Consider the following 27,668-nt stretch of genomic DNA (forward strand, 5'->3'; position numbering starts at 1 on the left):
GTTAGCCAGATCTTTCAAAGCAGAGTGCACAGTCTCACCATTGCATGTAATGGAATACAGGTGCCCATTTTAGAAAGAAGGGGTGAATTTTCAGGGGTGGGGGGCACCACCGGGTGAAGAATTGACAAATTGCCAACGGTCATTGTCAGTGTCCCCTCTGAATCTGACATTCAGAGATACTGGACTGGTGCAGATTCCAGAAGGTATAGCCTGTCACTCAGGATACACTCTAACTGAGGAAGTGCTGGACCATAATCCCATAAATAATTTTGAAAGGTAATTGCCCAGTTACTAAAACTCTGCTTTGTCACTCAGGGTTCTGACACAGTATAACCTGTGGACCCTCCCAGAATCAGCAATCACTGAGATCAATGAATATTTTAATACTCATTTCCTGGCACTGTAAGAAACCTGAAAAATGTTACACCAGTTCTGTCAAGTGTAACTGGGTTATTCTTGTTGGTGACCATTTTATGAACAATTGCATGTGCCCTGAAAACAGTAATGCTATTTTTGCTTAGTACTGTCAAGTGGTGAGTTCATACATACTTCTTAAAAATAATTTTTTAAGCATCTTCCAGTATATTCTGGCTTCCACCTCACCCATGGTGTCCACTGTCCCTAACATGCATCATGGACTTTGGCAGTTCAGGAAGGTGTCTTATCACCAACCTCTCAAGGGCAATTATAGATGGACAATAAATGCTGGCCCTGCCTGTGACACTTTTTAAAAATGCCTCATGGGTTAGGTAAACATTTGTTGTCTATTCCTAATTGGAGTGGAGGAGGTGGTGGTGAGCTACATTCTTGGACCACTGTAGTCTGTGATATAGGTACACCCACAATGCTGCTAGGAAGGCAACTTTGACCCTGGAACACTAAAGGAAGACTGATATAGCTTCAAGTCAGTTTGATCAGTGGCTTGGAGGGGAATGTATTAATGGTGGTACTCACATGCATTTGCTGCTCTTAATGATAGAGTTTGCAAGTTTGGAAGTGGGCTTGATCAGCTGCTGCATTGCATCTTGTATATGGTGCATGCTGCCGCTACTGTGTGCCAGTGTTAGAGGGATTTGATGCTTTAGTTGGTGGATAAGGTGCAATTTCAGTGAGCTCCTTTGTGCTGGATGATGTCAAAGCTTGTTGAATCCAAGCAAGTGGGGAGTATTCCATCAACACTCGGCTTGAAAATTAGATGGTAAACAGACTTTGGAGAATCAAGACATTTGCTTCTGCAGAATTCTGACCTTCTGAAGACACAGTTTAGGTAGCTGGTTCAGGTCACTTATGGTTAATGGTAACCTCGCTGATGTTGCTCAAGAGGATTCTACAATGGTAATGTCACTGCATGTCAAGAAGAGAGGGTTAAATTTTCTCTTGTTGGAGATGATCATTGACTTACTTGTGGCTTGTAAGCTCAGACCTGACTGTTGTCCCATACTTGCTGTACTTGTTCTTGCATTGTTTCAGTCTCTAAGTAGTTATGAGTGTTTTAATAGCCTATTCCCTTAAGAAATCAAAAGACCTGATATGTTTATTTAACAGCCTTATCTTTTCTTGAACGTTTTTGTACATGATACCCACAAGTGTCTCTGTTTCTGCACATTCTTTAAAATAGCTCAATCTCCTTTTACAAAAGTGTCTGAAATACCTAAAATGAAATAGAGAACCAAGTGCACACTTTGCATTTGAAAATTTGTTTAAAATTCAAAGTTCAATAATGGTTTTAATTATAATTACAATTACTATTATGCACAAAATAGCGACCCATGAAATTTTACAGAAGTTAAACAAAATATTCAGTAAAATGTGTCCACATCTTATTAGGCTATACTTTTCTCATAGGACTACATTACGAAGGTGGATCCAGTTTCTTGTCTTGGATTGAACACAGATGCCATCTACAGCTACAGTGTCGATCATGTAAAGCGTGTACTTGGAACAGATGCACCGGACGTGCTTCCCTATAGATATATGGGGAAAGATTCCACATTCTCTGTAACTTTGAAAGGTCAGTGAATGAAAGAAATAACAGTTTCCAAACATTTAGCTCAGATTTCTCCCCTTTTTTTATAAAATATGCTTGCTGTTAACCGATCAAGTCAAAGTTTTCGGTCATGATTTTGATTCTTGGGAGTCATAGAGAACATACGTTGTAATTTGAGAGTTGTGTTGGTGTGGATGCATAGATGTGTCTTTCTTTGTGATGAGACTGGCACAATAATTCTATCCACATGAAACAGTTCCTAGATAACAATTAATTAGACATGGCATAACCACACAACGCTGATCTTCAATGAATCAATGAGACACATAACATATGGTTGGTTCTGCACATTAGCATCTACCCAGTGTCTAAATAATTATGATTTCAAATATTTTAAAACATCTATTACTTTTTTGAAGCTGTTGTAAGCTATTTAAATATCTTCTATGTTTTTGTCATAGCTTTGAAAACTTGCTGGAATCTGTCTCCGGTAAATTGATACCACGCAGGATCCCTTGTCTGTACACAGCATCCATCCCTGGCTCCATTTACTCAACTTTTCCTTCCACTCCCGTGGCTCCCAATTCCTGCTTTCTAGTTCCATTAAGCCAGCCAACGTTCCATACTCTCTGGACTCATCCTTTTTAAGATGCAGCCTCTGATGTTTTTACACTGTGCCCTGGATATCCACCTTCCCTTCTCATGCCTATCCCTCCCCTTCCAGCAAATGGCATAAGTGGGATTGGGAGTGCTGCAGAATAAGTTAAATAAGATTAAATCTTTGACAGTACCAAGCAGCATACTCCCCATGCCCATGATGCAAGATATAGTGAAAACATGGAATTAGATTAACCCAAATAAAAAGCAAAGTGCTGGAGGAACTCAGCAGGTCTGACAGCACCCATGAAGAGAAAGAAAAGCTAACATTACAAGTTTGGTATGAGTCATCATCTGAAATCAACTGAGTTGTCAGTATCTTCTGCTGATAAAATAACCTTTAATAAATTGAAATTCCAGACTGTGAATTCATTGATCAGCTGAACTTCGGCCAATTGGAGCAGAGTTAAATCTCTCTCTGTCTCTGTCTCTGTCTCCATGTGAAACACGGCTGGTCACCTTGAAGAGGCCAATGTCATAGAGTCTGAATACGGACTGTTTGCCCTTCTGTTTCCCTAGCTGAAACTACAAAGGCTCAAAGTTGCTCAAGGATTGTGCACTGCATAGGAAAACACGGAACACATGTTTGATTGCATTGATGATGTGATGGGCTGTATCACAAACATCTGAAGACCATACAATAAACAGGAAGAGCTTTCTGAATTTTATTTTTCCCAGAGATGACTTCTAACAATATTGATGCTTTTTACTGTAAAAGTTCAGGCCATTTTAAGATCTAAATGAATTGAAAAATAAGGACATTATTCGCATGCTTGCTGTGCCACCGTTTATTCATTTTATTTTTGACATGAGATGCATGCGTAAACTGAACCAGATTGCCCAGGGGCTTCCTTGGTTTTCCCAAAGCTCAGCTTAACATGAATTTGTGGGCAGGCCCCCTGCAATTCAGCTTAGCACAACTTTACTGTTAATATGCACTTCCAATTGACGTGGTACTGCATAATGCAAGGAAAATCCCTTTTGTGATGTCAACATTTTTTTTAATCAAAGCCATAAATTGAAAACTTTGTAACCAAATTGCATCAACCCTGTAACATTATTAAAACAATCTGTAATAGGCAGTTGTAGAGATGAACATAGCTGCTACTTTTGATAGGAAGGTTATGATTTAGAAGCACACAGATCTATTAATTAATGTACAATACGCTGTGCTGCTAATAGGTACATCATGATTTAGAATCTTACTTCTTTTTAATCTTTCTTCGCACATTGTATAATATGTGAAAACAAGGAATTTTGTTTTGAGAATTAATCTAAATGATTTTCTTTCAGGATTGAAAGAGAAAAGCGTGGACAGCTTGGTTTTTGAAACCCTAATTCCAAAGCCAATGATGCAGCATTACATCAGTCTTCTCCTGAAACATCGAAGGCTTATTTTGTCAGGGCCCAGTGGGACCGGCAAGTCCTATCTATCCATTCGCTTGGCTGAGTACTTGGTTCAGAGATCAGGACGGGAGGTCACGGATGAAATCATTGTAACGTTTAATATGGATACGCATTCGTGCAAGGTAAGTTTTAGATGCCACTGCAAGCTGACAAATCTCCTTGGCATTGTTTCTCTTTCCCCTAGATGTTGCAAGAAATGGAATGGCTTGAAATTCTAGTTCAGTACCTCGCAGACGTGCAGAATTATTTTCCACTTCATGCTCTGACTTGCTGCTTGTTTAAGCCTGTGACAAAACAAAGCTCCATTATTCCTCAAACAGAGAGATTTCTGTATTCTATTTTCCTTGTTGGTGGCATATTTACCAAGATAATGTGATTAAAAAACTGACTGAAGTCAGCTGTATTTTCAAAATGCGTCTTTTGTCATTATATGAGGAAGCCAAAAAAACACAAATGTGTAGTTGAAAAGAAGTAAGAATTTCAGAAGCTCGAATCCTGTTCTGCCAAAAAGACAGAGTGGGACTTCATACTCACTGTCTGCTTGTGCCCTCACCCTCGTTCCGGGGTCAGGCTTTGATCAATAAAATTGATATGTCCCCTTGGAAAATTCAACCGCCTGGCTGAGCATAGGACATTACAGCATCTGACAGTGGCTGGGCCACAATACCAGCTTTCCTTGGGTCAATCACTCATTTGCTGACTGGGTGTTTTTAGAAGGATGCCAACCTAACTCTTTTTCAAGATTTATTTCAAAGTGGGCAGCAGCAAAAAAAATTGACCACCCCAGGTAAGAATGGAATTTCCAGAAGATGGCAAATGTAATTTAAAATTAAGGCCATGTAAGGGCAGAATCCTGGCTATTCACATATTCGCTATTCGTCATAGGTTAGATAAGTTGAAAAGAATGCAAGTCAAAAAGTTTTTTATTTTAACAACCTTGGTTCTCTGCTTGCCGCAATCTCAGATTTTGTGCAGGCGTCTTGATAATAAATCAGTTTAGCTTGAGAGTTGTGGTCTGAAAGTGAAGTCAGAATGTGGTCAGAATCCTCACTGGTTCATCATTTTGTGAACAAGATAATTGTGAATATTGTGACATGGCTCTCAATTCATGTAATGGATGCTGTCCAAACCCTGTCAGTCTATATTGGAGTCATGGAGCTGTCTATTGAACCTGCATTTTTAGTGTGTGGTGGAGTTAAGGGATTGGAAGACTGCCTAAATTGAAACAATGCTTGTTTACTTCATACTGCAGTTTGCCGATTATAATAACCAAACTGAACTCAAACTTACAAACTTTGATTTAAGTGGAGAGCAGTCTGAGCTTCTTTTCTCTGGATGGCTTAAAATATGAGCTTCAAATTTTACAAGGGTCTTATAGGTGTTGTGGTATGTCTCATAGTTAGTAAACCTTTCATGATGTTATGACTATTACCGCATGCGACTGAAGGTATAAAAGTCTCAGATGGAATCTTATTTGGGATCACGTGAGGCAGGATGTAATTGAAAGCATGCTTTACTTTGGAATCGAGTAGCTTAACATGAGCCCAGACATTCTGCATGTATATGTGTAACAATTGCATATATTAGTGAACAGTAATGAAGGCTATTTTCTTCAATGTGCCAACATTGGTGCAGTTATCCAAGGCCAGTGTCTCATATTACAGGCAAGAATATGAGCATTGCCTCATCATATAAAAGAGGCCCTGCTGAACACAAAACCCATATGTGTATGGTAGAGGTCAAGAAAATGCTGATGAGGGTACCAGTATCTGGAGCTAGAGACCTAAACTATTCAGAGAATTTTGGAGAAACATCTTCACACAGTAAAATTTGAACTTTGATGTCAAGTGGGATATTTGAAACCAAACATGCAATACATAAAAACTCAAAGGATGAAGGACAATGCTGATGGGGTTGGACAAGAAAGGGAAAGAGGCTTATGTGAAACAAAAATGCAAGTTTGAGTGATGGGCTGAATGGCCAGATTGCACTATAAAATCTATGTAGAATGGAACAGAAAGCAGTGAGTTGAAATTGTACTCCTGACTAGTACATAATTGTTTCTTTTTTCAAATGGCTGACCAATATTTTAGGGGTATCAAATCAGTTAAAAAAGGGAATGAAGGAGTTTGAAAATAAAATAAACATTGGAGTACTCAAACTTCCAGTGTCATATTTCAAGACTCTCAAAACTTTTTAGTCCGAATGAACATGTCATAATTTTATAAACTAAATGAAACCTCACTGCAGCTTCATTCATTGATACTTTAATGATAAAAAAATCTAATTATTATTTTTTTAAATTATTTGCCTTACTTTTGTAGGATTTGCAGCTGTACCTTTCCAATCTTGCCAATCAAATTGACAGAGAAACCAGCACTGGGAATGTACCATTGGTGATAATCCTTGATGATCTGAGTGAGCCTGGTTCCCTAAGTGAACTTGTCAATGGAGCTCTCACATGCAAATATCATAAATGGTTTGTATTTTTGCGATTTATTAATGCATATTACAACTCTTTTACAGATAAAAATACATCAAATTCTTAAAAACTTATGGTAAAACCGAGGGTTTGTTGGGATATCAAGAGAGTCAAAGCTCCATAATAACAGGGTAGTTCAATATTGAGCTAAAGTGATTTGCAGTGCTATTTCTAGAGTAACAGTACACAGTTTTGCAGAACATGTAGGTTCTTTCATTACTTCCGCACCAAAAAAGTAGAAACCCTAAATTATGTGCACAGACTACCATAATTTTACTATGGGATGCAACCAATACACATTATTTTTTAAAATTGCAACATGTTAAACTATGGAATCATTATTAACTATAGATGCACATAAACATAGAACTGTACAGCACAGAAACAGCCCTTTTGGCCCACAGGAACAAAGTGTGGAGCTGGATGAACACAGCAGGCCAAGCAGCATCTCAGGAGCACAAAAGCTGATGTTTCAGGCCTGGACGTTTCATCAGAGAGGGGGTTAGGGAAAGGGTTCTGGAATAAATAGGGAGAGAGGGGGAGGCGGACCGAAGATGGATAGAGGAAAAGATAGGTGGAAAGGAGAGCATAGGTGGGGAGATGGGAGGGGATATTACAAGAGAGTGGGAGGCCCACAGTGCTGTGCTGATCACTACACCAAATAAAACAAATCCCTTCGGCCTGCCCTTGGTCCATATGCCACCATTCCTTCCATATTCATGTGCTTATCAAAAAGTCTCTTAAATGGTTATACATAAAAGAAATATTTAAAAATGCAAAACGTCAGTTTTATTCTAAATATTTTTGCACTAAGTGCTCAAGTTCTTTTTGATCTTGCGAGACACTATTATTTACATTTCACAAATGAAAGTATAATTTTAATTGAATTGTTTAAGGTAATTAATGTTTCTGAAGTGAATTTTCGAAACCCAGTTCCATCTGAAAACTGTTGACTATTTTATGGTATAGTTTTTATTATCAAATAGATTGTTCTTTGACATGTTTAAAAAAAATAGCTGCTGAAAGCTGCATTACGATCAGTGCCCTATTAAATGAATCATTCAGTGATAGATTTCTTTGATCTTCAAGTCCAAAGTTAAAAATGGTCTCTCATCATGGGTTTTCTTCTTTTTGCCATCACAGTTTTGAAGTTGTAAGTTTAAAAAAGAAACCTCTCAGTAACATTCAAAGAGATAATGCAAAGATATAGGGTGAATTGAATCTGATTGGAGGACAAGCAGTTCTGTGATGTGATATTTTAGTCCTGTAGCGGTGCTTGTAATGATATTTTCAACAATAGTCTGCATCAGTAGACAGAATTTAAGAGAAACTAATAGAAAAGTCTAAACTGAAATTTAGAATGTAGAATGACAGAGCTAACTTTGCAGAATGTGAGACGGTGATTGACAATCTGAATACCTAGTTGAAGGACCGTTGAGTTTGTCAGGATCCAGATCTTAACCTTCACTGAGTGGTCTCCCGTGCTGAAAGTTCCCTCACCTCCAGCCTGCTGCCTGCCAAATAGCTGATCCATCCAGAGGACCCAGTTATATTTCTGTATAAGAAGGGACACACTGCCCCTCTCTAAAGTAATTCCTAGACGGTCCTTCAGTCAACCTGTTATGCTCACTCCTAGTTTGCCAATGCCTCAAGCTCTTGCATTTCTGTTTAAATCCCTCAATCTTGCACAGCCTCATGATGAGTTCTATCATTCTGGTATCTCTCCAATATTGGTTGCTTGTGCATCTCTCATTTCCTTGTCATTTGATAGCCACATATTTTGGGCTTCATCTGTAAACTTTAACGTTCTCTCCCTGAAGCTCTCCAAATTCAAATTTCTCTCCACCTTAAACATTCCTTAAAATCTACTATTACCAATCACCTGTCTGAGTAAATTCTTTGTTTCAGTATCAATTTTTTACCTGGGTACAATCATGAAAATTTCATTAGAAAGTTATCCTGTGTCAAAGTGCTGTGTCAGTGAGTTGCAAAGCAGTCTCTTTTAAAATAAGAATTAAGCTCATCTCCTATCGGCATCTCCATAAGATAAGCACATTCTCCCCCTCTTCTCCCACTGCAACCCCTTAAAAAAAATGACAATACTTTAAACTGTTAGTGCTACCTGATCTCTTACTCTTACTGTGCAGATTATAGAGTTGAGTATGATCAGAAATAGCACTTATTGTTATTAAGTGGACTTTTCAGTTTGGATAAGACAGTTCTATCTTTTAATGAAAAGCTAAATCTAACATTAAAGCTACATTTCTTGGCAACAATATACATGTCCCTGATGTCTTCACAGCTAGAGGTGTATAACATTTTTCTAGTTTCCAGGAAAAAGGTTAAAAGTATGTTGATTATATTGGCATTATTTACTGTTTAGAAACATTTAAGCACAACACATTTTAGACTTAAAAACAACATTGTGTTGTAGGTCTCTAACACCGACGTTAAATAGGGATTTGCACTCCAACAAGTTACCGACCAAACAATATTCAGTTCCTACATCTTATAGATGTTATCTCTCTCTCTACAAATAATGTTACATTCATAACACGAGTACTGTCATAAAGTGAAATATTGCATGTTGTAGTTTAGAACGGTAATTATTAATGAGCTTTGATGTATCAAAAGACTGTAGCAATACTTGCGTCCAGCTACTAAACACAAACTTCTCAATCATGGCCTTCATTAGCAATGCCCCTCCTTCGACCATGACCCACCCTCTGTTCTCCCTGTGATCCCAATCTCTACCTTCACTCAACTGTGCCTGGGTCCCACAGTGACTCTGGCCATCTCCCCTGAGTTCTTTACTGGCAGCAGCCACTGTTTGACTCGTGCCTTGTGTTCGGCCAGATTTCCAGCTCCAGGCTCCAAAATCCTGGGGCAGGCCTAATGTTGGCTTTCCCCAACAAGCGATGTGATATCCTTGCCAGAATTAAATTCCACACACATTCCTGTCTTCATTATTAACTGGAAGATCACCACATCCAACATCATCAGAGAGTAAATTGAATCCTTAATCCCATCAGTTTTGTTACTGAGGAAAGATGAACTTGCTGATTGAAGATTTTTGGAAGTGGGCTTGACTTTATATTTTTAATTTCAATGACAAATTGCTTGACAAGTTATACCTTCATGACCCATCTGAAGACTACAACTAGTTTTTGAATAAACAGCATGTTTTGTACATTGCTAACCAGAGGGTTCATTTTTTAAGGTCGGAGGAAAAAGATTTAAAAAGGACCTGAGGGTTAACTTTTTAACACAGAGGATGGTTCATGTGTTGAATAAACAGTCATAGGAAGTGGCAGATGTAGTTACAGTTACAACATTTAAAAGCTATTTGAACAGGTACATGAATAGGAAAGGTTTAGCGGGATATGGGCAAAATGCAGGCAAATGGTATTCGTTCAGTTTGGGAAACTTGGTCGGCATGGATGAGTTGAACTGAAGGGTCTTTTTCTGTGCTGTATGACTCTGACTCTAAACTCTCACCACCAACTTGTAATAAGTGCCGAATACCTCAGTGACCTGAGTTTCAATGTGTTGGTATCCTAGGATCAGAAATATCTTCTGTTCAGTTTCCAGATGATGTTGCTCAGAATTTATAATTTTAAAAACATTTTAAAATCAGAATCCATCTGGCATTAATGATTAAAACATTTAGTGAGTAATACTCCGTAAGTACCAGGAAGCAAGTTTTCCTCAAAGGCAGGCACAATTCAGAAAATGAACCTCTTATTGCTAACACAAAGGCCTTAATGTACATTATAAGCCACACTTCCTAATTCAGTTATGGACATGATTTGGTATTGATCACTTTGTCAAGCAGGATGCAGAGAATATATGGCCCAGACCCAGCAAAATCCAGACTGCAGAAGACCAGTTACACAATCTAACGTGCATATCGAGACCTGACAGAATTTGACAAGCAATTAATCCTGGTTTAGCTAGCAATGCACTCATCTCATAAACAGGTTTATTTTTAAAAGATCCACACTTTGATTCCATCAAAATTGTGCAGGTCACTTGGACTTCCGATGGGACATTCCCAAGTTGTCCGGCATCCCCTGAAAAGTCCCGGACTCTGAGTTAGAGTTGAGGACTTTGGATAGTTGTGATTTACTTAGCTGTACAGTTATCTGAGAAAAGTTGGGCAGGAAATATCCCCATCTATATCCTCGATAGTTTGACAGCTGACACTTGCCCCAGATCCCCTTCTACTACCCCACCTACCTGAACACAACCTGACTATACCCCACCTGACTTGTTCAGCCCTTAACCTGATCTAACCTTATCATTCTATCCAACTGTTCCTCTTGTCCACTTAACTCACTTAACTCACCCAATCATTCAGTAATACATGAGAAGCATCGAGACATTTAAACTTGTGTCTACCAGAGTATAATGGGCAATGTTGTTAAAAGTGAATGAGATTTCTACACAGATTGCCTTTGCTCCTTCTGAGATTTCCATACTGAGGGAATTCTTTGAGCTCTTTCACCAGTGGATTAGACAGAAACATTGAAGGAAGGTAAGCAGGTAGCCTGGTCAGCTTCAGAAATGGGAGCCTGATCATGGAGTAGAAAATGCAGGGCAGTGTGAACAATTGTTTCACATTTCTTACTCTGATTTTCCTGAGCATCACCAGTCTTTCTAGTTGGAGCTGTTCCAAGTGTTCAATGGTTATTCAAAAATTGCATGCCATTTGCAACTCTAGAACATTGACTTCAAACGTTAATTGCAGTCCTAAAATTGATAACTGTCTAACATTGCAGTCCTAAAATTGATAACTGTCTAACATTGCAGTTTAAACATTGTATTTTCTTTATTTTTTCTTATAATATAGCCCATATGTAATTGGAACTACTAACCAGCCTGTGAAAACAACACCAAACCATGGCCTTCACCTCAGTTTCAGGTAAAATGCAGATCTGTATGTGTAGAAACTAGTATTCATATAACTATACACTTTTTCATAGATGGGTTGGACTTCTCATAAAAGAATAAAAGCCAGAATAAATCTTAGACTAATGTAAACCCAATCTTTCATTAACTAAATGTTTGAAATCAAAAGGAACCATGCTCACCTGTTAATAATTGAAAGGAAAATGGCAGGTTAATATTTTGGTCTCAAATTGCTGTGATGACTTACAATGGAGATTTGTAATAATAACTAATGAATTACAAATTAAAACTATTTCCTGTTTTATTTTTCTGATCTTTATATACCATGATAGTTTTTCTGTGTCCTACGGCACAATTTAATTTTTAATGCATGGGTTTCAATGTTTAGAAATACTGGAAAATTTCAGCATCCATGAAGAGAATACTTGAGTTAACCTTTTAGCCTGGTGTCTCTTCCTCAGAACTGACAGCAACTACGGAATATTGGTATTCATGCCGACGATGGGGATGTGGACGGAAAAGGAATGAGCAGATAGGTGGAAAGAGAGCCTAAAGAGAGGGAAAGGAGGAGGGGGCTGTGGAGAAAAGGTGATTCAGACAGAGTGATTGTTGCTAATGAGCAAGGGAGCGGCACAATGAATAGGTGAAAATAGGTTGAGTTTCTTGTCAGTGTTAAACCCAAAGATCTTGTTAGTGAGGGATTCAGTGATGGTAATGCCATTGATTCTCAAGGGATGGTGGTTAGATTGTCTGTCGATTATTGGAGATTATCATTGCCTGGCTTTATGCGACAGAGGTGTTACTTGTCATTTGCCAGCCCAAGCCTGGATATTGTGCAGGCCTTACTGTGTTTGAACGTGGATAGCTTCAGTGTCTGAGGAGTTATAAATGCTGCTGAACATTGTGCAATTTTCTGTATGAGAAGTTGACAGAAAAGGGCCTGCTTTATTCAGGAGCTCACTGTGCTGTCGGTGTAACAGCATGCTGCTGCAGTATTCTTGGCTGGTAGACCTGATTGCTGCTTGTGGTGTATCTGAGTTGGCAATGCAAACAACCTGATCCCTTATGGCTTAATGTAGATATCTGCCTTGGACTAGTTGGGAGTGTTCTGCTGCGTTTGCACTAGCAATTCCCAAGGAATTTAGGGCTGTAATGTTTTGGAAGTCATATCAAAACCTTCTCAACTTGTATATGCTTTGATTTGCAGCAGAGGTAATATTCAGAAATTTTTTTAAACTTTAAGATTAAATTCTGTGAAGAATTGTTTCATGAAAGTTAAAGAAAAGGCAAACTGGACACTGAAATCCCAACATTTTCTTTACAATATAATGAGATATTTGGGCTCCATTGAACTAATTACATGTTTAGCTGAACAACAATAATTGCAGAAAATCAGTTGATGAATTGTATTTGCTGATTAGGGAGTATTTCTCGGTCTTTTGAGTATAAATAATTGTGGTATTATTCTCATGAGTTTGTACTTTCTTTATCTGCAAATAGAAAATACTAAGTAACACCACCTAATTTTGATCTCTAGGCTGGTGCCATTTTCAAACAATGCAGAGCCTGCCAACGGATTCCTAAGTCGCTATTTACAACGGAAACTGATTGAATCAGAGAATGTTGCAAACGCAAACAATAATGAAATCCTCAATATTCTTAACTGGGTGCCCAAGTTGTGGTACCATCTCCACACATTTCTGGAAATGTACAGTACATCTGACTTCCTTATTGGTAAGTGTTAATGCTTTGACAATAACAATCACTTGATGTCCATCCAACTAATCATCCAACTGATTATTTAATTTATTGTCGGTTAATTTGCTGGAAAGGCGTCTAAATCTTAATATTTTAAAACTCATGTGTATTAGTCACTGAGATAACAAAGTGTGAAGCTGGAGAACACAGCAGGCCAAGCAGCATCTCAGGAGCACAAAAGCTGATGTTAGTTTTTGTGCTCCTGAGATGCTGCTTGGCCTGCTGTGTTCATTCAGCTTCACACTTTGTTATCTTGGATTCTCCAGCATCTGCAGTTCCCATTATCACTGTATTAGTCACCGTTCTTTTCATCAGTGTCTTACTTTGAATACTTGTTGTTGTGAAATCTAGAAGTTCTTGAAGTAGTAAACAACACTGACATTTTCTCTGTTTGCAAATGTCATGGGCAAAAAGCTTTAGTTAGTGTGGGGTCTCTACAATCACCTGCAAAGCCAGTGAGAATCTCATATTACATCTGTTGAGGCGGATACATCTGATCTTCTGCCAATTGGCCATTTCCAAGAAAGTTGGGAGCTTTTGTCCACAATCAAGTCCCTGTGGGTGAAAATCCTTGAGGACAGAAACCAACTCGCAGTTCCTCCACTCAGCAGCCTCTGGTAGGAGGGAATAGCTATTGACCAGGAAAAGATCCCATTGTAGATTTGTGGAGACATGAGTTGTTTTGGAGAGGTCTAGGATTGAGAGTTGAGGAATGCGATGGAGTTGACAGCAAGTGCAGCGGTGATGGCCCTCAGAAACATCCCTTTGCCCACCATAACACACTGAGCACATTTATGATCACAAGCTCCTCAAACCTTCTCAGTTCATGTGCAGTGTGCACTATTTTTGACTCTGAGAAGGTTGTTAGTCTCCTATTATTTAACAAAGAACAAAGAAAATTACAGCACAGGAACAGGCCCTTCGGCCCTCCAAGTCTGCGCCAATCGAGATCCTCTGTCTAAACCTGTCATCTATTTTCTTAGGGTCTGTATCCCTTTGCTCCCTGCCCATCCATGTACCTGTCCAGATACATTTTAAAGGATGCTACCATGCCTGCCTCTACCACCTCCTCTGGCAACGCGTTCCAGGCACGCACCAACCTCTGTGTAAAGAACTTTCCACGCAAATCTTGCATAAACTTTCCTCCTCTCACTTTGAACTCATGGCTCCTAGTAATGGAGTCCCCCACTCTGGGAAAAAGCTTCTTGCTATCCACCTTGATTATACCCCTCATGATTTTGTAGACCTCAATCAGGTCCCCCCTCAATCTCTGTCTTTCTAATGAAAATAACCCTAACCTACTCAACCTTTCTTCATGGTCAGTGCCCTCCATACCAGGCAACCTCCTGGTGAACCTCCTGTGCACTCTCTCCAAAGCATCCACATCCTTTTAGTAATGTGACGACCAGAACTGTACGCAGTACTCTAAATGTGGCCGAACCAAAGCCTTATACGACTGTAACATGACCTGCTAACTCTTGTACTCAATACCCTGTCTGATGAAGGAAAGCATGCCGTATGCCGTCTTGACTGCTCTATTGACCTGCATTGCCACCTTCAGGGAACAATAGATCTGAACCCACAGGTCTCTCTGTTCATCGATTTTTCCCCAGGACTTTTCTATTTACTGTATAGTTCGCGCTTGAATTGGATTTTCCAAAATGCATCACCTCACATTTGCCTGGATTGAACTCCATCTGCCATTTATCTGCCCAACTCTCCAATCTATCTATATTCTGCTGTAATCTCTGACAGTCCCCTTCACTATCTGCTACTTCACCAATCTTCGTGTCATCTGCAAACTTGCTAATCAGACCACCTATTTGGATTCATAATGTTGATTTTAGGAGTTTACTCATATAGTAGGTTTGCATATTTAAGTCAGTCTTGAGGGGAGTAAAGGAATAGTAGACCATTCAGCCTCTTAAGCCTACTCAACTGTTTAATCAGAGTTGACCTATGTCTTGATGCAGTTGACTTGCCTTTGTTTCACAACCTGCAAAATGATCAAGGCTTGTCAATCGTAGTCATTGAAATTTCGACTGATCAACATTAAAGCACTGACACTTGAATGGGAAGGAGGAATACTTGCACCTGATTCTTGCTTTTACGCCTCTTTGTGAAGTGGAATTTGATGACAAAATTGACATCTATTGGCTGTTCCTAGGTGTCAGTGTCTGGTGAGTTCTCTGAGAATGCTAGAATCCATTTGGTGAAGGTGCCCCCCACCACCCAACAAATTTTGTAGTTAGAAAGAGTCCCAGGCAACAAGGGAACATGGGTATGTATGTCTGAGTTAGGTTCTGATGTGACTTGGATGGGAGGAACATAGATATGGAGGTGTTCTCATTCACCAGTTTCTCTTGTCCTGTGGTCAACTATTCCTATTGTAAGGCCTTGCATTAATTCTAAGAAAGTGAATCCTTGTTCTAGGCCTGGAAACCAGCAATTTTCCTATTTAGTAAAGGATGGGAAGTGAATTTTCTTTCTACACAAGGGAAATCTTTCAAAGTAATTTAGAGATTGTTAAATAGTTGGATCTCTGTTCTTGGTCCTTCCCTTCCTTTCCAATCAATTAGTTTCTGTAATTGCATTAGGTTATTGATAACATCATTGCTTTGCCGGATTCAAATCCAGCTCAGTTAAGTCTGACACACAAATCTAAATTGAAAAGACTGCCTCCCATTGCATCTGTTGGCTGAGCATTTCTCTTATCATCCAATAGCTGCCACAGCATATTGAGTGAAAATACTAAAGTTGACACTGTACCGTGTGAAAAATCCTTTGTGGTCAGGGTTTATGGCAATGAATTATTTCTATGCCTTTCTTCATACTGTGAACTTTGGGCCGCATACTCAGTGTAATTGACAGCACTGTGTGGACTTGCAAATGCTGGCAGCAGGTCAATCATCGCTTGCCTACTTCTTGAAATACTTGAACGTATTCACTTACTTTCATTTTATTGACTTCTAAAAAAAATGGTCTGGAACATGATGTAGCCATTATGGGACATGGATGTAACTTTTTTTTTTAATCTACTCCCTTGCAGGTCCTTGTTTTTTCCTGTCTTCTCCGGTCAATGTGGCAGAGTTCAGGGAATGGTTCATTGACCTATGGAATTATTCCATTCTCCCCTATCTTCAGGAAGGAGTTAATGATGGCATCAAGGTGATTATATATTTGATGAAATACCTACATTAATTGAGATTAGTTGGCTGATTTGTGATGCAGACTAACAGTGCAGGTTCCAATTCCATGTTGGCCAAGGTTGTCATGATGGACCTGCCTTTTCAACCTTGCCCTCAGCTGAGGCATTGTGGCCATCTCACTCTCTTGCAAGCAACCCTATGGTCCTCTGGAACTGTGATTGACTTTCCTACCTCCTGGTCTGACAGGCAGAACACCAGCTATAAAAATGCTAAGTGTTGCCTCCTATCATCTAGTGACCTGTATGGGAGGGCGAGTGGGTGTTGGGGGTGGGGTGTTAAAAGAAAGTGAAATTAACGCGTCGAAGACTGATGTTCAAATGTTAATTAAGATTCCGATAATGACTTGGGCTAGTTCAGCGTGAGCCCCACTTCCAAATGCAGGAGCTGTCTGAGATTTATGTGGCAGTGGTGATTCGCAGACCCCAGACAAAAAGCATCAAGTTGTGCGGAAAAGTGAGGCTTTTGCAAATTTAATTCATTATGACAAACTTGGTTTGTTACTGTATTCAGATCGCTAGTGTCAACGATAAAACAGAAATCAAATTTCATCAAAATCTACTTTGATTTATTATAACTTAAAAATTGAATTCTTCAGTGTTTGGATGCAGTGGGCTGACATTTTTGTCTGCTGGATTTTCAAAGCTGTTCCTAATTTAAAAAGCAATTTTCCATGTTGTAAACTAATTCCTTTCATCTGTTCCTCTTTGTGTCAGAACCATGATTTACAGTCAGTGTTTAAAAAGAACTCTTGTTGTTCCCTTTCTTTGAGACCCCGAGATAATAAAATCTGAGAACATTCTTATACTGGATATTACATGTCCCCACGAGGTGTGCTTTTGACATGGGATCCATAAAATACTTCAAATGATGAGCTAACCACCACCTCATCTGCTCAACCCCCTGAGCACATCCTGGTAACAGAGTGAGAAGATGCTAAAATCAACAGCTCAGCCACTATGTGTAAATGAATGATTCAAGTTCAATTGAGCTTTTAAGCTAGTACTCACCTTCCTTCCTTCCTATTCACATACATACTCTTCACAGTGGGCAAGTGGTCATGACTCCTGGCTTCCCTCTTTCACTACGAGATTCATTGAACCTCCTAATAGCCAGTAGACTCACCATAATAACTTTCATCCTTATATGGGAGAAATGCAAATAGTTGTTTCCTGCTTTTCTCTGTTGCAGGCCAATTGTCCTTCTCTACCCATCTTTTCTAAGTATCAGTCTGATTCTAGACATTTACAGCACATTATTCACAAACTTAGGATAAGCAATCAAAACTGCATGCAATGTAAACGTTCCAGTGCATCACAGTAGTCTCTCTTTCTTTCTCTTCTCTACATGGCTACTTCAACACATTAAACCCAACCTCAAGGAAGTTATCCAGAGAAATCATGCTAACAACTTTTGTATTAGAACTAGAACGTACAAATACTTGGGTCAACAAGACATAGTGTGCTGAAGTTAAAATTTCTTCAAGTTTATAACTATTCAAAGTTTGAAGAGAAGGAATATATACAATCAGCAGGAAGCATTTAAATATACCTTTGGGAGGAAAAAAAAGCCTTAATATCATATATTCATTTACATTGAAATTCATAATTGGCTTTAGAAATTCATTTTTACTATTTTACAAAGTATTTTTGTACTGGATAAAGGTATGAACTGGGTGGCCCTTTTGATTGCCTGTAATCTTTCTGATATTTTCTTAGACATATGGACGAAAAGCAGTGTGGGAGGATCCCGCAAAGTGGGTGCAGGATACTCTACCTTGGTCAACTGCTTCACAAGATCGCTCAAAGATCTTCCATTTGCCTCCACCAAGTACAGGATCACAAGTTCCAGGTCCTCCACCAGAAAAAAGAAAGATCAAAGAGACAGCACCAACTTCACTTGAATCAGACCCACTTGTAAGTGTTGCAGCAGGACCTCATCATTCAGTGACTATGAAATGTTTAGCTTCACCAGCTACAAAGTAAAAGTAGGCATGAGCCTCAAATGTTGAAATAAAAATCTATCTGTGTCTTTTTTTTGTGAAATTAACAAAAATTATAATTGCCTTGTTCGGTGGGAAACCTCCCGATCTTTGAATTGTGGAATATCATCTTAAAGATCCAGAATAGTTCTAAAAAAGAGCCACTGGAACCAAAACTTTAATTCTGCTTTGTCTCCACAGATACTAACAGACCCGCTGAGTTTTCCCAGCATTTTCCATTTTTGTTGCTTCGTTTGAAGTCCACTTGGACTGTAAATTCATTCACCATGTTAACGCTATCTTCAGATAAGGTGCTTTGCAAAATCTTCGTTACATTGCATTTCTTTCCATTGTGCTAAGATGAACATGTCACATGTATATTTTTTGCCTAAAAATGTCCTTATTCATTCATTTACCTACTGTACAAGTTAAACCCTGATTTTTTTTTACCCAAAAAAGTTTGTCATACTCTAGTTACCATTTGTCACTGAAGTTAAACACGAGCATGAGAAGGCAGCAGTTCAGTTTCTTGTGAATGTGCCAAATAATAAAATTATAATGTGGCTCCCTTTGTGATAATATTTGGTGGCAATGTTGGCCGGAAGAGTCTCCAACCTAGCAACTCTGTGATCAATAGAAAGGTGGTGTGACAATGGAGAGGTGAATTTCAGCCTCTCAAAATTATAACTCAAGCATTAGCCTCCCTTTTACTTTTCATTTAAAAATTTGGTCACAAAGGTACAATTCTCACTCAAGCATAAGCAGTAAAATGTTTGAAAACATTTGGGTTCTTTTGGTTGTGTGTTTATCAATATTTGCTATGATGATCTCTTACCAACATTCACTCTTTAAGATTTCACAAAGAATGGATGCTTCATCTAAGTATTGGTCAACTGAGAGTGACAAGTCAGCACAAGGATGCAGAGTGAGAGAAGAGAAAAATATTAACTGTACTTTAGAGAAGAAAGAAATACATGTGACAAATGCAACAAAAAAGGCCATTGTTTTGAAGAACTAGAAAATATTTGCAGTTTGCTTGATTGAGTTAGGATCCAGTGACTCATTCAATCACACCAGCAAGTCGACTCCATCATTGAATGTTGCAAATTTTGTTCTAGTATTTGCAATCTCTCTTTTTCCGTACTCTATTTACATAGTCTTCCACCTTCAGAATAGCAGTTCTGCATAATGTGTTCCTGAACTCAAGTATAGTTATGTCTAACAAATGTCATATCTTATTAGCTACTACTTAAAAATATAATTATCTTTTAGTCTCTGAATGCACACACAGAATTTAAGAGAAAACTAAAACCCTCTTGACTCAACACGAAATATGTGGAAGTATTCCACTCACTTTGGTTTGAAACTTTTGATGTAAAGGACAAGTGGATCATTCGTTCAGAGGAATTGTGTCCTCCAACTTCACAGCCTGATAGTTATACTTCAGTTACTGCAATATTGAGCTGAAAATTAGATCTATCCCCTTTATCCAAACTCAACTATTGATATTTCAAGTCCACATGACTTGAACTCCATGTTAAATCAATGCTTACGTAACAAAAATATCCTTAAATATCCCATTCCACAATTTTTGCCAGACTAATTTCATTTTTCTCAGATAAATTAAAATGAATTTCACCTTTCTATAACACTTGCATTGAATATTGATGAAGAGCCCATAACTTTATGGTTGTAGAAGCAGGCAGCATTTACTTGGAATTAATCATATGTTGTTAGTGAAAGTTGAAAACACTTAATTACCAAACCCATTGAAAAACATGTTTCTATCTTTCTTCATTTAATGTATATTGTTACAGAGGGGGAAACCCCTCTGATAATTACACCAAAACACAAGCCCCAAGCTGCTATGAAGGGAGTGAAGGTTTCCTTCTAATAATTAGCCCTGAAACACCCAGAGAAGCTCACCTTTCCCCTCATAATCTGTTAAGAGTGGTTAAAAGAAAGAAAATCCCTGAAACAATTTATTAATTTAACCCGAACAATGAACACTTTAACAGAATTACTAACAAACCAAACAATTCTCCTTAGACTACTAACTACTCCACAGCTGAACTAAATTCTTCTGGAATGTTGTTCAAGGAAACACCAGTGCCACTTCTATAAACGCAATCAATAAGACAACAATAAATTAAAACTTAATCTCTTCAAGTTCAAACAGACTGTCTTCTGAAACTCTTTAGTTTTTCAAGCCTTTCTTCTATCGATCTCGCATCACAAATGTTTTTCTGCTCCTGATTCTGCTGTCAGGGATGTTTTCTCTGTAATTGCTTCTGTGAAGACTTCTACTTAGAAATGCCATGGCACTGTTTTAATTAGGTGGTGCTTTCTCTGAGAGCAATACAAAGTATCATCTCTTGGCAGTTGGCAATCGGCTTGCTCCCAATTTTCAAAAGCCCTCACCTTATATACACCCTGAAAGCACATAATTTCTTATAGTAATATATAGTATATAATTCTTTACATTATATTATATTATATACATGATATACTTAATATATATTATAATAAAAATCAAACATAGCATCAACTGATCATAATGCACAGAGTAGGAAATTCTAATCCAATTGTGTTCCTATAAGGAAACTTAAACCTGAGTTAGAAGTGTGGATGTTTACTTTACTTGAAATATAATTTAGTTTAGCAGGTGGAAAGGTACTAGCATCATGAAGGATTCCTAAGGGGTTTGATAGGTTAAATGCTGAGAACATACACCTGCATTCCTCATGCAGATGGCCTTAAGGCCCTCTGCTTCTTCCTGTCCCACAAATCCGACCAGTCCCCCTCACCGACACCCTCATCTGCCTAGCTGAACTCGTCCTCACCCTCAACAACGTCTCTTTCAATTCCTCCCACTTCCTACAGACAAAGGGGGTGGCCATGGGCACCCGCATGGGCCCAAGCTATGCCTGCCTCGTTGTAGGTTACATGGAACAGTCCCTCTTTCGCACCTACAGTGGCCCAAAACCCCACCTCTTCCTCTGTTACATTAATGACTGTATCGGCGCCGCCTCTTGCTTCCAAGACGAGCTCAAACAATTCATCCATTTCACCTACACCTTCCACCCCAACCTCAAGTTCGCCTGGACCATCTCCAACACATCCCTCACCTTCTGGACCTTTCTGTCTCCGTCTAAAAAAAAAACACCTACAAACCGATGTCCATTCAAAGCCCACCAACTCCCACAGCTACCTGGAATACACCTCCACAGACCCACCTTCCTGCTAAAATTCCATCCCCTATTCCCAATTCCTTTGGCTTCACTGCATCTGCTCCCACGTTCAGGCATTTCACTCCCGCATATCCCAGATGTCCTCGTTCTTCAAGGACCGCAACTTGCCCCCCACAGTGATCGAGAACACCCTCGACCGTGTCTCCCGCACCTCATCCCTCACACTCCGCCCTCGCAGCAGCCGACAAAAAAAAATCCCCCTAGTCCTCACATACGACCCCACCGACCTTTGGATACAACGCATCATCCTCTGACACTTCCACCATCTACAATCTGACCTCACCACGTTTTTCCCACCCGCCCTTGTCTGCCTTCTGGAGAGACCACTCTCTCCACGACTCCCTTATCCGCTCCACACTCTCCTGCAACCCCACCACACCCGGCACCTTCCCCTGCAACCGCAAGAAGTGCTACACTTGCCTCCATACCTCCTCCCTCACCCCCATCCCAGGCCCCAAGATGACTTTCCACATCAAGCAGATGTTCACCTGCACATCCGCCAATGTGGTATACTGTATCCGCTGTACACAGTGTGGCTTCCTCTACATTGAGGTAACCAAGCGGAGGCTTGGGGACCGCTTTGCAAAACACTTACGCTTCGTTCGCAATAAACAACTGCACCTCACAGTCGTGAACCATTTCAACTCCCCCTCCCATTCCTTAGATGACATGTCCATCCCGGGCCTCCTGCAGTGCCATAATGATGCCACCCGAAGGTTGCAGGAACAGCAACTCATATTCCGCTTGGGAACCCTGCAGCCCAATGGCATCAATGTGGACTTCACAAGCTTCAAAATCTCCCCTCCCCCCACTGCATCTCAAAACCAGCCCAGCTTGTCCCCGCCTGCCTAACCTGTTCTTCCTCTCACCTATCCCCTCCTTCCACCTCAAGCCACACCCCCATTTCCGACCTACTAACCTCATCCCGCCCCCTTGACCTGCCCGTCCTCCCCGGACTGACTTATCTCCTCCCTACCTCCCCACCCATACTCTCTTCTGCACCTATCCTATCCTCTATCCATCTTCAGTCCGCCTCTCCCCTCTCCCTATTTATTTCAGAATCCTCTCCCCATCCCCCTTTTCTGATGAAGGGTCTAGGCCCGAAACATCAGCTTTTGTGCTCCTAAGGGGCGGCATGGTGGCTCAGTGGTTAGCTTGCAGCCTCACAGCACCAGGGACATGGGTTCAATTCCAACCTTGGGTAACTGTCTGTGCGGGTTTGCACATTCTCCCCATATCTGCGTGGGTTTCCTCCGGGTGCTCCGGTTTCCTCCCACAGTCCAAAGATATGCAGGCTAGGTGGATCGGCCATGCTAAATTGCCCGTAGTGTTCAGGGGTGTGTGGGCTATAGGGGGGTGGGTCTGGGTAGGATGCTCCGAACAGCGGTGTGGACTTGTTGGGCCAAAGTGCCTGTTTCCACACTGTAGGGAATCTAATCTAATCTAAAGATGCAGCTTGGCCTGCTGTGTTCATCCAGCCCCACACTTTGTTATCTTGGTTTATCCAGCATCTGCAGTTCCCATTGTCTCTGAGGATGATTCCCTTCTTGGGACAGTCTAGGACCAGATGCCATAGTCTCAGAATAAAGGAGTTCAAATTTAAGACTAAATAGGAGGAATTTCTTCTGTGAGGGTTTGAGAGTCTTTGGAACTACTTATCACAGAGGGCCGAGGGGGCAAAGTATTTGCCTATATTTAAGGCTTAGATCCTGATCATCAGGGAATCAAGGGTTACAGGGAAAATGTAGGAAAGTGAACACGAGGAATGTCGATCACCCATGATCCTGTTGAATGACGAAGTAGGCTCAAAGGCCCAAATGGCCCACCTCATTCCTATTTCTTACCATCTTACAGAATAATATATTGAACAACATTTTTAAACATATAATTTAATATCTTGCTGTATTGCTGGTCAAGATGAGTTGTCATGGACATTAAACCTATTTTCATATACCAAACATTGATGCCAGAAATGGGTTATTTATCAGGTGATGCAGGAGATTGCTGTAGATTTGTGTATGATATTAATTTCACATAAGAATTTCACTTCTTTAGTAAATTAATCTCAGGATAGTGCGGCAAGTTTATATATAATCTCAAAACCATTTTCTTCTTCGCTCTGAACTTTTAAGTTGCCTTTTTAATGGGTGCTGGCCGTTAAATTGCAAGGTTTAAGTTATCTAAGGGAGCATCCAGACTCTGATTAATTGTACTACGTGATGATATGAAGCTGATGTTACTCATGGAGTGATTGCTTTGTTCACAATTATATGGTTGACTTTCCTGGACAGCTGTTTGGACAGCTGTGTATCTCTAAGGTACAGCAGGGTTTAAACTGTGTCATCCCTAGTAACAGTTTTTAAAAACGACTTTGTGGACTTTCCGTCAAATGGCAATATCATAGCCCTCGATAATTTGAAGTGCATCAGTAAAAGTTCCTCATCTGCATGTGACAGGACCTCAGCAGCATGTGGTGATTGTAACAGAGAGCTCTGAGCAGAGGAGATCGAGCCATTGTGCTGAGACCTCCAACACCAGGCAGTGACGGTGAACAAAGGCAAATGGAGGAGCCAAACAGACCTTATCTGGAAACAAGTGTCTTTGGGAGGTGGATTTCTCCTTGTAAGAAGGATAAACAGTTAAAGAATTTCTCAAACTGGTGTCAACCACAGGCTTCATTCCATGCAAATGCCCCTTTGTTTGGCCTTCATTTCCCTTTGTGTTTCTAATGATCTGATGCTGGTGGAAGCGGGAATCCCTACTTCATAGTCTTTGTGCCATCCGTGCATTCAATCTCATGTTACATTTCTGGTGTAGTCAGCAGGTTTCCAAAGAACAGATGCCAAATCATTGTGGATGAGGTTGAAGGAGCATGGCCAAGATGCGGCAGATGTTAGCGGATTTGAAAATGACACTTTTTTTTTGTGGCAGAGGAAACCGTACCTGTTGGCAAAACCCAGGCAGAGGCTCTCTAGGATTCCCTTGATGCTGCAGAGGAAGGATGCAGTATTTCTGGTCATATGTCAACTTACTGATGACTAGGAAGCTGGACAGATCTGGGGGAAGAACAGAAAATACCCTATGATCCAGCAGTGATGTTCAATTGTAAACAAATCTCATGGCGGCATCCAGGGGCCTCCACAAGAGTGAGCAGGCAGCATTCATGATGGATCGTCTGTGTGGCAAAGAATATGGAAGGTGTACAAAAAACAAAAAAACAGTACAGCACAGGTACAGGCCCTTTAACCCTCCAAACCTGCACCGCCACATTTTGGCCCTCCACAATGTATTGAGGGTCTATTCCCTCTCCCTTCATGTATTCATGGAGGTGCTTCTTGAATACAGCTGTTGTGTTAGCTTCCAACACCACCTCTAACAATATGTTCGAGGCACTCACCACCTGCTGTGTGAAAAACTTGCCTTCCGTATCTCTTTTAAAATCCCCCGTTCACACCTTTGAACTATGTCTCCTAGAAATTGACGCCTCCACTCAACCCATGCCATTCACAATCTCATAAGCTTCTATGAAGTTCCCTCTCAACTTCCTGATATTCAAAGAAATCTGTAGTGGATATTTTGAGGAACTGACAGGATTTTGGGTGTTAGCAGAAATCTGGCCCACTTACAGCAGAGATTTCAAATGTACAGGCTAGCTGAAGGGGAGGACCTGGTTTCCATATCCCTGGAGCTGGAGAAGTTGTCTGATCACCCTGGATCCCTCCAGGACAGGTAGTTGAAGCACAGAGGGATGATAATGTCCAGATAAAGCTGAGGAGGCTTAATCGTGTCAGACATTAAAGAAAATTTTCTTTGAAGCCTAGGATCAAGTCATCCAGAAATATTGAACTCCCAGGACCAGGAAAGAGGCTACCATCAGGGAGATGATGTCAGCATGGATGGGAATATGGACCTCTGTCTGAAGAGGTAGTCAGAACATATGATTGTACAACAAGAGCAGATCCAGTCCCTGCTGTCCTTTTTTACCTACCCACCCCATCGCGGTTCTTGAAGGCTTAAAGTGGCTATCTCCATGTTGACATCAGGCCTTGCTGAAGTGTAAAGTGTTACATGTAGCAGAACTTGTACTTGTTGCAACTCTGGGAGCTGCTCTCATCACTGCGGGAGGCAAGTGTCTTCTAGCGATACAGATTACCAATTATATTAATGCTGATGTTTATAGCCAACGAAAGATGTTGGCCCTTAAACCTGCTGTTGTCACGGATAGTGGACCAACTGGAAGAAAAACCTCCAACCTCATTCAAAGATAAACTTTGGTCACTTGAAGGAGACAGCATGAGAGGCAGCAGATTTCTGCTCCCTCCAACTATGGCATGACTTTCAGCAAAGACAATGGTGATACTGGATAGCATAGCCTACTAAACCACAGGATAATGACCACAGATCCAGTAAATATTCCTTACCACACAGGTCTCAAAAATAACTGGAGTATGAAACTGTTATGAAAACTGCAACAGGCAAACCAATCAGGCATCAAGAGAGATTGGGAAATGCACCTTCAGGACAAAGATCCTACAGGTGCTTTTATAGTTGATGTCATTGATAAGAGCCGCATTGCCTCCATCATGTAAAAGTTAAAGGATAGTGTAAATGAGTTAACCATGCCCTACACATTGGCTATTGAGCGTGAACAAAAGTAGCCTGAGTACCTCCTGTAGCTGGTTCATGCCGATGAAGATGATGATTTTTAAAGCTGTTTCTTTGCGATGATCAATCACTTGATCTGCAAAATAGAACTACACGTGTTGTTTGTTTCAGTAAAGCTGTCAATGAATACCTAGGTAATAGTAAGATGTATGCTATATACTGATATATATGTTGGACTGTACAACCTTAAGCTAATCTTGTACCAATGTAAAGCAAACACTCCTTACCTAAGAACACAAACTTTGTAGCTGCTATTTTGATAAATTGTGACTTCTTTACCCGTTACCAAGAACAGAATGTTCTCACCTCCAGCTTCTAACTTATAATGCACTCATTTTGTGTTCCAGTTCAAAATGCTCTTCAACCTTTTAGTTTTTTAAAATTAAGACAAGCTTAGAAATGTATTTTATTTTGGAAGAACTTGCATTTTAATCAAAAGAAATGTTGTAATTATATTTTCTTTGTGGTCAATACCCTATCTACAGATATGTCCAGCTGTCAGTTTCCACATAAGCTGATGCTGTTCAAGGGTGAGGAATGTTCCTTTTGTCAGAATTCTGTTGTCTTTGTGACTTCAATTAGCTTTCCAAATTTCTACCACCAAGATATTAATGTCATTTTATAGATGACTACCGCTGCTTCCTCCAACTTGGTGCTTATGCTATTCCTCAAGACACAAACTGTGTGGGATAATCATGATATTTAAAGTTCCAACAAAGTCTTGTTAAGACTGTTATCTACAAACATTACCTTCCCAGGCACGTAAGTCTCTGAGCTGACATTCCGCTACTCAGTTACAGCAGAAGAATGTGCTTAATGCCATGCTTCAAGTGATTTTAGGGAAGATAAAGTACAAGATCTTAAGACACATGCTATGATGTAGTGATGATATCATGGTCATGTCTCTTAAAGGTATTTGGGCATACTGACCGTCAGACATGACACAACGTTGCTCCTGTCAGAAGACCACCTGTATCCTCCAATTTGTCACTTTTTTTATTCCTCTGTGGTACCAGGATGAGCAATAGTGAGACCAAATGTTTGAAGCAAATAACTCAGTCACTCTAAACTGGCAATTGAAATGTTACTCAGTCTGCCACATGATTCACTTAGCTACAACTAAATGAAATAGTTATATAACTTTAAACCCACAAGATGTTTATGGCAAATGTGATAAATAATTAACAGAGAATGGGGCCTCATGGAGGTTGTTCCTTTGAATAACTTCTGATCTGAGGTCTTTTCTGTGGAAAAAAATGTTTTGTGAGAGCTTGGATATTAATATTTTACAATGTCATTTCTAACAATGCAAAATATCTGGCACTCTCATATAATGGGCTGAACGCCCTCCTCTTGCACTATG

At 40.0% G+C, this 27,668-nt stretch overlaps 1 protein-coding gene across 4 annotated transcripts in view; it reads left to right on the plus strand.

Moving 5' to 3' along the window:
* LOC125463028 (neuron navigator 1-like) overlaps positions 1-27,668 on the plus strand; it is a 618,648-nt gene that overhangs the window by 580,480 nt on the left and 10,500 nt on the right. For all 4 annotated transcript variants that reach the window (XM_059653430.1, XM_048553660.2, XM_059653432.1 and 1 more), the window contains 7 exons: positions 1,846-2,011; positions 3,938-4,173; positions 6,376-6,530; positions 11,386-11,457; positions 12,982-13,178; positions 16,252-16,370; positions 18,127-18,324. In XM_059653430.1, coding sequence (XP_059509413.1) covers positions 1,846-2,011; positions 3,938-4,173; positions 6,376-6,530; positions 11,386-11,457; positions 12,982-13,178; positions 16,252-16,370; positions 18,127-18,324 — 1,143 coding nt within the window. The remainder of the gene's footprint in view (positions 1-1,845; positions 2,012-3,937; positions 4,174-6,375; positions 6,531-11,385; positions 11,458-12,981; positions 13,179-16,251; positions 16,371-18,126; positions 18,325-27,668) is intronic.

This window comes from Stegostoma tigrinum, chromosome 21 (assembly GCF_030684315.1).
Source record: "Stegostoma tigrinum isolate sSteTig4 chromosome 21, sSteTig4.hap1, whole genome shotgun sequence".
NCBI lineage: Eukaryota > Metazoa > Chordata > Chondrichthyes > Orectolobiformes > Stegostomatidae > Stegostoma > Stegostoma tigrinum.